Source organism: Nansenia antarctica (assembly GCF_963989245.1).
Source record: "Nansenia antarctica genome assembly, chromosome: 19".
Taxonomy (NCBI): Eukaryota; Metazoa; Chordata; class Actinopteri; order Argentiniformes; family Microstomatidae; genus Nansenia; species Nansenia antarctica.
Genome location: NC_137692.1, coordinates 6,799,437 through 6,811,183, shown reverse-complemented (window position 1 = coordinate 6,811,183; position 11,747 = coordinate 6,799,437). Strand labels below are relative to the sequence as shown.

At 49.1% G+C, this 11,747-nt stretch overlaps 1 protein-coding gene across 1 annotated transcript in view; it reads right to left on the bottom strand.

The window, feature by feature from the left end:
- dlec1 (DLEC1 cilia and flagella associated protein) overlaps positions 1-7,791 on the bottom strand; it is a gene marked incomplete at both ends in the record, with an annotated part of 33,586 nt that extends 25,795 nt beyond the window's left edge. Inside the window, 8 exons of the mRNA XM_080548908.1 lie at positions 506-593; positions 1,548-1,632; positions 4,130-4,347; positions 4,648-4,841; positions 4,976-5,086; positions 7,069-7,384; positions 7,463-7,597; positions 7,708-7,791. Of these exons, the coding sequence (XP_080405034.1) occupies positions 506-593; positions 1,548-1,632; positions 4,130-4,347; positions 4,648-4,841; positions 4,976-5,086; positions 7,069-7,384; positions 7,463-7,597; positions 7,708-7,791 (1,231 nt within the window). The remainder of the gene's footprint in view (positions 1-505; positions 594-1,547; positions 1,633-4,129; positions 4,348-4,647; positions 4,842-4,975; positions 5,087-7,068; positions 7,385-7,462; positions 7,598-7,707) is intronic.
- Positions 7,792-11,747: the final 3,956 nt, after the last annotated feature.

Genomic DNA, 11,747 nt, shown 5'->3' with positions numbered 1-11,747 from the left:
TGGCCTGTCTGATGTGGTTGGGGAGGGCATTCCAGAGGGACGGGGCTGCGGCTGAAAAGGCCCTATCACCCCAGGTCCGGAGCTTGGTCCTGGTGGTCTTGAGGGTGGTTTGGTCGTCAGACCTGAGGCAACGGGAGGGGGTGTGGAGGGGGACGAGGTCGGCAAGGTAGGAGGGGGGCCAGGTTGTTGATGGCTTTGTAAGTGGTATCATATCACTTAACGATACTAGTGCAAGGCTGTGTACGTTTATCTGCAGTACCCTACAGTGTGTTTACCACAGATGGTGCTATAGTACTTTCCCACACAGTACTGAACCATCATGGCATGAAACCTCCAAAGCACCAAATGCATTCCAGAGACATAGCAGCAGTGTGTTTGTCCTAGAGCACTTGAGCATTCCCTCGTTCTTAATCAGTGTGACCTTGAAGTGAGCTATTATGCGTGTGATTTGATTTCTCCATCCAGTTATTCAGAGAATCTAATATGCACGGAGGAGCAGACTCACCCAGTCCGATGGAGAAGTGTGGAGTCGTGGGAGGGATGAGTCGGACATGGCGGCTGGCGGCAGTCAGGTTCCTCAGCTCTACTGTGGTCTACAGAAGGAGGAGGGGAGCACTCGGTCAACTCACTGGGTTAAGTGCTGAATGAATTACCACTGCATGAAGGCCACTGAAAGGCTCTCACAGCTCAATAATATGTGACAGGGTCTGGTGGGAAAGGTTTCTGCAGATTGTAAGCTTTCAAAACGATGTGTCATACATTGAAATTGACTGAAAATAGTTGAAGGAGATATGCTTATTGGAATGTTGGTACACCTCAAACCAAATACAGAAGAATCTCGCTCCCAATCAAATCACACGCAAAACAGCTGCTAGCAGCTAGCAGCTAAGAAGGAACATCGCTATGAACATCTAACTGCATGTTTAGCACATCACAACATGCTGATAGAACATCAACATGCTAAAAACACATAACTACAAATGATTAGATGACCACACAGTCCTTGCTTTTGAACACGTCCTAAAACGTAAGTTTGTTTACAAGCCACGTATCACTAACCCAGTAGCTTACGGCAGACGATACAGTGAATCCAATTCACAAATGAGAAGTATTTAGTGATCCTAAAAATGTTGTTTGTTATATATCGAGTGGGCACTTCCAACACTTCAACTTTCGTAACAAAAAAAAGAAGCTTTTGGGTTATTTACGTGACTTGAGAATTGCCAACGTGCAGACCTTTTCACCAGACCGTGACCGGAGCAGTCCCACTCATATATATATATATATATATGTTTTTATTGTGACAGAGATATTAGAGATTTAGACAGGAAGAATGGGTGAGAGAGAGAGAAGGGATGACATGTCTGCAGCCGGAATCGAACCGGGAACCCTGCGGCTACATGGTCGACACTTAGTCCGCTATGCCACCTAAGCGCCCCAGATAAGGTCTTTCTAAGTGAAACCAGGGATGCTGGGATGCTTGAGAAAGGGGAACCCTTCGTTCCAGTATATTCAAACGACAGTGTAGGCCGACATCTCTCACCCACCTCATACACCTGACCCACTCTGTAGTCAGTGAAGAACACAACAGGTGGATTGGCCAGAAAAACTGGGACAGGCTCAGCTACGGCACTAGGGGGGGGACATAAAAGAAGAAAAGCTGTGTCAATGTTTTCTTCCAAAGGCGGGAATTCGACAGGCTGTCGAGCAGAGAACAGACTCATATGTATGCACATACTGTACACAGACACACACACAAGAACACATGCACGCGCACTAGGGCTGCAACGATTAGTCGACTAGTCACGACTAATCGACCACGAAAATTCGTCGACGTGAATTGTTGTTGTCGACTAATCGCATTAAAAAATGAAAAATGAAAAAAACGTTTTTTTTTTTTTTTAAACGGGAGCCATGCAAGAATCAGCTGGGTAAGTTTTAGCTAACGTTGTTAGCCAACTGGCTAACGTTATATTGTTAGGGTCGTAATGTTTATGTTAGCTTTACTGTTACATGTTGGAAAACAACGTCTCATGGACAGGGCTGTACATGCTATGAGCGTTTGTGCTATTAATTTATTTGCCCTGTGGCACGCATGTGACAGACAGAGGCGCTTGTATGTAACGTTACGTAGCAGGGGTTTTCCATGTTGAAGCCAGAAGAACGCGAGATGAAATGAAGTGAGGGGTGGTCGCTATTAAAATACCAGGTAGTCATGGTGGATGATCATGAATGATGCTTGATAAGTGAATGCTATTTCAATTATGTTGAGTCCACCAGCGAGCTGTCTGTAAGATAAACAGCGCCAAGCGTAGCCTACTAACGTGAGCTGTCTGTAGTCTAGCCAGCAATGCTAGCTAGCCAGTCAACTAGCTCTGTGAGCAGCTGCTTGGCGTAACGTTAGGTTAGATAGCTAGTTAAGCCGGATTTATGCTTCTGCGTCGCCATTTACGCGCAGCGAAAAGCCACACGACTAATCGCGACTAATCGAAAAAATAATCGACAGATTAGTCGACTACCAAAATAATCGTTAGTTGCAGCCCTAACGCGCACACACACACACACACACACACACACACACACACACGCATAAACTAAAACAAAAATAAACACAACTGTCCTGTCCATACGCAACACATCCAGTTTATCTGTCATGTCATGCTCGTCATAACGAGGCTCCACCACATTGAGTTTCACACTTTGAGTAAAGAGCTCGCAGTCTGTGTTCATGTTGCAATAGGCCAAGGAATGCCAGTAGTAGGAATGCAGGGTGGGTCACATGAAATCTAATTAAACACAGCTCACTATATACACAAATACACATGCTTATGCAACAGCAGCAGCATTACTGCTCAATGGTAACACGCCCCTGCTGACAAACACATACTGGAAAACAGACCAGGCCAGCAGTGACCAATTCTGTGTCTGACTCCATTGGCAACCAGAGAGAATAAGACCCTTTGTTTGACACTGATCTGGTTTGATTATGTAACCTGGTTACATAAAGTGCCGAGGTTGGCAGTGTCTCTTAGTATGTGTTGTCATGTTACGACTAGGAAACATACCAACACAGAGACAGGTTGAACAGTGCATTGTACTGGGGGCTTCATGTGCGCTGAATTTGACCAAGTCAGGTGATGGATTTTTATGGTCCTATGATTCTCTTGGCATCATGATTGGCGATTGGCCTGTCCATTGTTGTGCTGGGATCGGAACGTTCTAGTGGGGCCAGATTGTGTTGGACAACAAGTAAAGCAGGGGATGGAGTGACTCACATAATTCAATAAGAAGATCCAATTCTCACATGTCTTATATAAGCTGTCTAGTGTTTCAGTTCAGCTATAATGTGGTTGTTCATCATCTCTTATGTCATATCTAATGAGCAGCTGCACGCTATGTTTGTGTGCTCCACTAAACCTTTCTTTCATAATGAAATACTGACTCAGGTGGGAGCAATTACATAATGGAGGGCGTATCACCAGGATGATCATATTTCTCATCTCTCAGTTGGCACAAAGGGTACACTGGAGTCCAGACTGAGTGAAATGGTTCCTATATGCAGATAATAATAGAAGCATTATCTACTCACCATTGAACCATTCATTAGTTTCATATGAATTACATGACCTATCGGGGCCAGTTATGGATAATAATAATAATTGACTGTGACATTAAATATTGCCACTACATTTACATTTACATTTTGGGCATTTAGCAGACGCTTTTATCCAAAGCAAATGACAACAAATACATTTGTCTAAGTAAGTGAATCATCTATCCATCAGTCATCATAAGGAAAAGTAATCTATGCTAGAGCGAGGGGCCAATGGCAGTCATGATGCTAGAAGAAGGAAGAATTAAGTTGTTAAAAAACGACTGTATCTTTAGGCCTACCTATCTAGGCCTGCATCAAGTTAGGGTTTACTCCCTCCGATAAACACAATAATCCCTCCAGAGTTGCTGTTTCAGGGAAGTAGACTGTGCAAGGGTCAACGTTTGCAGCAAACATAGAATAGTCTCGTTAGGCATTCAAATGGCTTACCTCTCCTCCACCACCTTCAAATGGCTTACCTCTCCTCCACCACCTTCAAATGGCTTACCTCTCCTCCACCACCTTCAAATGGCTTACCTCTCCTCCACCACCTTCCTGCCTCGCACCATCTTCACCCCCTTCTTCTCAGGCAGAATAAGGGACTTGCCCCCCTGGTGTGCGGTAGGGGGGAGGAAGCGGGGGTTGCGTAGGAAGTTGTGCCGCTCCCTCAGTTTCTGCAGGACGGCCCTCCCCTCTGCCCGACTCTTTGCGCTCGGTTGCTCCATCCACTTTGGCCTGGGAACCCGGCAGGACTTCTAGAACACGTGGGAGGTCCAACGGTGTAGGTTTGAGTATACAGTAGCAGGTGTTCTGATGGATTCACAGAATGTGACTAGACTGACTTAGACCTCATTTACAATGTGTTGATGGTACGGCTTTCAAGGACTGAAACATTCCAGGAGCATAAAAAGGCAATGAGGCATCTGACGTGTGATCATCACTGTCATTTCTGTCATCTAAAAAACGGACTATGACAGCTTTGTCGACACTGTTGTATGCTATTCAACGCAGGCCTAAAGCTTGGTACAGTGTTTCACCACCACTGACTCCCTCACCTCACTGGGTGTGCTCCTGATGATGCTGGACTCAGAGCTAGAGCCCAAGGTCAGGCTGGTCTCTGACTCCTCCAGCCTACTTTGGGCAGTCCTCTCTGGTGGAGGGATCACGGTGTAGCCATCGTCCTGAGGCTGACTACTCACATGCTTGTTGAAGGAGATGGTTGGTTTGGCAAAGCCTGGAGTGGATTTGGCTGGGAGGGGACGGGTTAATTAGAGACCAATCAAGAGAGTAAGAGTAAGTTCTCCACCATTTTAATGAGGTGGGGTTGTTCTCTATCAGACCCCATCATATCAGTTGTAAAAGGTGTTGTTAACACTACTGTACCTCCTGGGGCTTTCACAAGTGGGGCTTGATCTATGATGTAGTCCTGTGGACATATCAGGTTGCTGCTTTTGAGGAGTCCGTTGTCCACACACCAGATGAAGGTTGATCTGACTGAGAGAAATAATGTCAATACCCAGCTAACTATAATAATGCATTTTATTTATAGGCGCCTTTCAGAGCACTCAAGGACACCTTACAGAGCATAATTTAAAAAACAAGCAACAGATTCAAACAGGTTAAAACAGTGATTCAAACAAACAAAAACAAACAAAACAAGACAAAACAAAAGACTTAAAAACAACCATCAATTAAAAATATGCCAGTTTAAAAAGGTGGGTTTTCAGGCAGGATTTGAAGGTGGGGAGAGAGTCAATATTGCGGATGTCTTGTGGAAGAGAGTTCCAGAGACGGGGGGCAGCAGAGTGACTGAAGGCTCTAGACCCCAAAGTGGTCAGGCCGGCAGAAGGTATAGTGAGTTGAAAGTCAGAAGGTATAGTGAGTTGAAAGGCAGAAGGTATAGTGAGTTGAAAGGCAGAAGGTATAGTGAGTTGAAGGTCAGAAGGTATAGTGAGTTGAAAGGCAGAAGGTATAGTGAGTTGAAGGTCAGAAGGTATAGTGAGTTGAAAGGCAGAAGGTATAGTGAGTTGAAAGGCAGAAGGTATAGTGAGTTGAAAGGCAGAAGGTATAGTGAGTTGAAGGTCAGAAGGTATAGTGAGTTGAAGGTCAGAAGGTATAGTGAGTTGAAAGGCAGAAGGTATAGTGAGTTGAAGGTCAGAAGGTATAGTGAGTTGAAGGTCAGAAGGTATAGTGAGTTGAAGGTCAGAAGGTATAGTGAGTTGAAAGGCAGAAGGTATAGTGAGTTGAAAGGCAGATAGTGAGTTGAAGGTCAGAAGGTATAGTGAGTTGAAGGTCAGAAGGTATAGTGAGTTGAAGGTCAGAAGGTATAGTGAGTTGAAGGTCAGAAGGTATAGTGAGTTGAAAGGCAGAAGGTATAGTGAGTTGAAGGTCAGAAGGTATAGTGAGTTGAAAGGCAGATAGTGAGTTGAAGGTCAGAAGGTATAGTGAGTTGAAGGTCAGAAGGTATAGTGAGTTGAAAGGCAGAAGGTATAGTGAGTTGAAGGTCAGAAGGTATAGTGAGTTGAAGGCAGAAGGTATAGTGAGTTGAAAGGCAGAAGGTATAGTGAGTTGAAAGGCAGAAGGTATAGTGAGTTGAAAGGCAGAAGGTATAGTGAGTTGAAAGGCAGAAGGTATAGTGAGTTGAAGGTCAGAAGGTATAGTGAGTTGAAGGTCAGAAGGTATAGTGAGTTGAAAGGCAGAAGGTATAGTGAGTTGAAAGGCAGAAGGTATAGTGAGTTGAAGGTCAGAAGGTATAGTGAGTTGAAGGTCAGAAGGTATAGTGAGTTGAAAGGCAGAAGGTATAGTGAGTTGAAGGTCAGAAGGTATAGTGAGTTGAAAGGCAGAAGGTATAGTGAGTTGAAAGGCAGAAGGTATAGTGAGTTGAAGGCCGAAGGTATAGTGAGTTGAAGGTCAGAAGGTATAGTGAGTTGAAGGTCAGAAGGTATAGTGAGTTGAAAGGCAGAAGGTATAGTGAGTTGAAAGGCAGAAGGTATAGTGAGTTGAAGGTCAGAAGGTATAGTGAGTTGAAAGGCAGAAGGTATAGTGAGTTGAAAGGCAGAAGGTATAGTGAGTTGAAAGGCAGAAGGTATAGTGAGTTGAAAGGCAGAAGGTATAGTGAGTTGAAAGGCAGAAGGTATAGTGAGTTGAAAGGCAGAAGGTATAGTGAGTTGAAGGTCAGAAGGTATAGTGAGTTGAAGGTCAGAAGGTATAGTGAGTTGAAGGTCAGAAGGTATAGTGAGTTGAAGGTCAGAAGGTATAGTGAGTTGAAGGGCAGAAGGTGTAGTGAGTTGAAAGGCAGAAGGTATAGTGAGTTGAAAGGCAGAAGGTATAGTGAGTTGAAGGTCAGTGGAGGATCGGAGAGTGCGAGATGGAGTGTAGGTGTGAAGGAGTTCATATGGGGGGATACTATCAAGCGTTCTATCAAAGCTAAGTACAGAGGAAAAGTACTGTAACTGCTGCAGTTTTGAAACACTTACCTGGAGGAAGGTAGGTTTGGTAAGCTTCTCCCACCTCCTCCACCACCCTGTCACGGGCCTGGCTCTCTGTGGCCATAGCTTCTCCCACCTCCTCCACCACCCTGTCACGGGCCTGGCTCTCTGTGGCCATAGCTTCTCCCACCTCCTCCACCATCCTGACACGGGCCTGGCTCTCTGTGGCCATAGCTTCTCCCACCTCCTCCACCATCCTGACACGGGCCTGGCTCTCTGTGGCCATAGCCTGGACCCGTGCCTGGATAATGTGGTTCTCCAGCATGTCTGCTTCTCTCATACGTTGGTTGTACTCCGAATGTACCTGGAGGCAAAGATATCGGTTCAGTATAAAAGTTAAGCCTAATGTTTTGATGTTGTTGATGTTAAATCAACGGAGTACCTGTTGAAGCTCTTTCACATATTTGTCATGGAAGTTGTTGCCTCCCCTTCTTGTCTTGGTGAGATTGGTATCTTTCCCAATGACCTCTGTTGTGTTAAGATCCTTGAAGATGCTCGCTAATAAATGAGAAATGTCCTGTTGGACAATGGAAAATAATCAGGTCAGTTGTGGCTATACGTAGTATAAAAATAAATATAGCGACAGTCAGTAAGGTGGTGATGATGGAGGGCAGACTTATGACATACCTGTGACGTACCCGACGCAGGTCTGTGACGGCTCATGGATGGATCAAACCCTGCTTTAGCTCCTGGCACAGCCTCCTCCAGCATGGCTGCAGTCTGTCTGACAGTTTGGATGAGATCTACTTGTCAAGTAACTGGACGTAGAACAATTAAATAGTTGTGTTAGCTAAGACACCAATGTCAACAACAAATACATGATCAATCTATCGTTTATACGAATGGGTTTAAAATAAAAGCGGGAAAAAGAGCTGCTTTACATAAATAAAGGCTAAGTAGATAGTGTACATAGCCTTTATTTATGTAAACCAGCTCTTTTCCCTTTTTTATTTTACCCTTGGCTCTCTTGTTTTTAGTCTTTTTTCCAAGCAGCAGGGGAGCCCCGACTCCTACATTTCGTTGTATGGTACCTGTACTGTATTAATGACAATAAAGACCATTCATTCATTCATTCATTCATCAAGCTAGCTACAAACCTGGAAGGTGTGAAAGTCGCACCTCTAATCTCATCTTTCAGACGGCCATCTTTGTTTACATGTGGTTCCCATAGAAACGGTCTTTGTTTACGTGTGGTTCCCATAGAAACGGTCTCGTTTTCTTAAAGGGGCCAGACCTTCTAAATCTTCTAAGTGCATTCTCCGGTTTTTTTCTTGCTCTTTTACTTCTCTTCTTCTTTTCAGATCGTGTATTTAAACATTTGCACTGACATCCACATGTTATGCATGCAACATCATTATTGTAGGGCTGTCGTTCACAAAACACACACACACGCGCACACACACACACACACACACACACACACACACACACACACACACACACACACACACACACATTATGGCCACCCACACATTATGGTAATAGGTTTTTGAGGTAATGCAACTTGTAGCAGCATGCCAGTTAGGCAACAGTTACTCCTGCTGGCAGTCTCCACTCCAGTCTTCTATCTGTGGTATGAAAGGCCTGTTCACCTGTCTGACAGTGTCATTCGGCCTATATAATAAATAACTAAAAATAAATAACTAAAAATAACAGCTAAAGCTATACTTTGAAAGTCAATATTCTACTGATGACAGTGTAAACTGTTATGACACGGGGGCGAGGGAGCTCAAGGACACGACACCGGAGGCAGAATACAGTGTTAGCCCCGTAGGGTATTTATTTACAGTGCAGGTGGGTGGAAACACAGATGATGAGTCCGGAGGTTTCAGCCTGGCGGGCTGGAGGTTTCAACCTGGCGGGATGGCGGTAGTGGTTGGCATGGGCTGTGGAGGAACAGGAAAGCAGGGTAAGTCTCCACGGTAGGCCAGTACAGAAGATATCAACGAATCACAAGAATAGGCACAAGAGCAAAGTTCATAACTAATCACAGAGGATACTTGCCAGGTCATTCTTAGGGAAGAACTGACGATGAATGAAGGGAGTCCAGGGTAGATGTAGCCAGAGGGTTAATTGGGAGTGGAGACAGGTGTGTTGGTTTGACTGTGGCTGGATAACCCTCCAATCACCGGGAACGAGCTTCACCTGCGGCGGAGAGCACGCTGTGCTCGAGTTGTGGGGGCGGGTGCTCGAGCTGTGGGGGCGGGAGAGGGCGTGTGTGACGGCCCAGCCGTAACAGGACCCCCCCCCGAGGGGGAGCCTCCTGGCGACCGGCCCGGAGCCTCCGGGTGGGCCCGATAGAAGTCCCTGAGGAGGACTGGGGACATGATCTGGGACCGGGGAATCCAGCTCCGTTCCTCTGGGCCATATCCTTCCCAGTCCACCAGGTACTGGAAACCCCGGCCACAGCGACGAGCCCTGAGGAGCCTCCTTACCGCCCACTGGGGGTGGCCATCCACCAACTGAGGAGGGGGCGGTGCAGGGGCTGGTGGCATCAGGTCGCTGGCGACATGGGGCTGTACCCGGGAGACGTGGAACACCGGGTGGATCCGACGGAGGGAGTGAGGGAGGACCAGCCGGATGGCAGCGGGGTTGATGACCCGGTCGATGACGTAGGGGCCGATGTACCTCGACGCCAACTTCCGGGAGGGGACATTGAGGGGGAGATCCGCCGTGGAGAGCCAGGCCCTCTGGCCCACCTGGTACACCGGAGCTGGAGTGCGGCGACGGTTGGCGCTTCGGGTAGTTCGGGCGGTGGCCCGAAGCAAGGCCGAGCGTACGGAGGTCCAGACCCGACGACAGCGAAGGAGGTGTGCCTGGACTGATGGTACCGACGCTTCGCCCTCCTGGGTAGAAAGCAGGGGTGGCTGGTACCCCAAGGAGCACTCGAAGGGGGACCGGCCGGTGGCTTCATTCACCATGGCGTTCAGGGAGTACTCCACCCAGGGTAGGTCCTTGCTCCAGGAGGATGGATGGAGGGAGGACATGCAGCGGAGTGCCGACTCCAGGTTCTGGTTGGCTCTCTCCGCCTGCCCATTGGTCTGGGGATGGTAGCCGGAGGAGAGGCTGGTCGTGGCCCCAATCCCAGAACAGAAGGCCTGCCACACCTTGGATGTGAACTGGGGGCCACGGTCGGAAACCACATCCTGGGGAAGCCCGTAAAGCCGGAAGACGTGGGTGGTGAGTAGCTCCGCCGTCTCCGCCGAGGTCGGTAGCTTTGCCAGAGCTACCAACCGCACGGACTTGGAGAAGCGGTCCACGATGGTGAGGATGACCGTGTTGCCTAGGGACGGGGGAAGGCCGGTCACGAAGTCCATGGCGAGGTGGGACCACGGTCGACCGGGCACGGGTAGAGGCCGCAGCAGTCCTGAAGGCGGCCGGTGGGATGCCTTGCTGCGAGCGCAGGTAGGGCAGGCCGAGACGAACTCCCTGACGTTCGCGGCCATGGTGGACCACCAGAACCGCCGGCGCAGGAAGGACAGTGTGCGTAGGGCCCCAGGATGGCAGGCGAAGCGGCTGGCGTGGCCCCACTGCATCACCTTGGTCCTGACGGCGTCCGGGACGAAGAGACGGCCGGGGGACCCCGGTCGGGGATCTGGCTGGGTGCGCTGTGCAGCTCTGACCACCGCCTCGATCTCCAGGGTGACCACTCCAACGACCCGGGAGGATGGAACGATGGTGTCAGGAGTGGTGGGTTCCTCCTCTGCGGCATGGAGCCGAGAAAGGGAGTCAGCCTTGGCGTTCAGGGAGCCCGGACGGAACGTGAGGTGGAAGTTAAACCGCCCGAGGAACAGGGCCCAGCGTGCCTGACGGGAGTTCAACCGCCTGGCCGACTTGATGTAGGTTAGGTTCTTGTGGTCCGACCAGACGGTGAAGGGGTGCTCTGCGCCCTCCAGCCAGTGCCGCCACTCGTGGAACGCCTCCACCACCGCCAGCAGCTCGCGGTTCCCGATGTCGTAGTTGGCCTCGGCGGAGGTATAACGGCGGGAGTAGAAGGCGCAGGGGTGCACGGTCTGGTCCTCCGATCGTTGAGAGAGCACGCCACCGACGCCCGTGTCTGAGGCGTCCACTTCCACAATGAAGGGCCTAGAGGGGTCTGGGTTGATTAGGACCGGCGCCGAGGTGAAGAGCCTCTTCAGGTCACTGAAGGCAGCGCTGGCTGCTGGTGTCCACGTGAACTGGCGCAGGGGGGAGGTGAGGGCAGTGAGGGGGGCAGCTACCCGGCTGAAGTCCCGGATGAATCGCCGGTAGAAGTTGGCAAAGCCGAGGAATGACTGCAGCTGTTTCCGGGTGGTAGGTTGGCCCCACTCGACGACGGCCCGAGTCTTCTTGGGGTCAGGGCGAGTCAACCCACCCTCCACGATGAGCCCCAGGAATTCCACAGAGTGAGTGTGGAACGAGCACTTCTCGGCCTTAATAAAAAGGCGATTCTCCAGTAGGCGCTGGAGGACTAGGCGGACATGTTGGACATGCTCCTCAGGGTTCCTGGAGAATACTAGGATGTCATCCAGGTAGAGGACGACAAAGATGTCCAGCATGTCCCTGAGGACGTCGTTCATGAGGGCCTGAAAGACGGAGGGGGCGTTAGTGAGACCAAAGGGCATGACAAGGTACTCATAGTGGCCACGGGGGGTCTTGAACGCCGTCTTCCACTCGTCACCCTCACG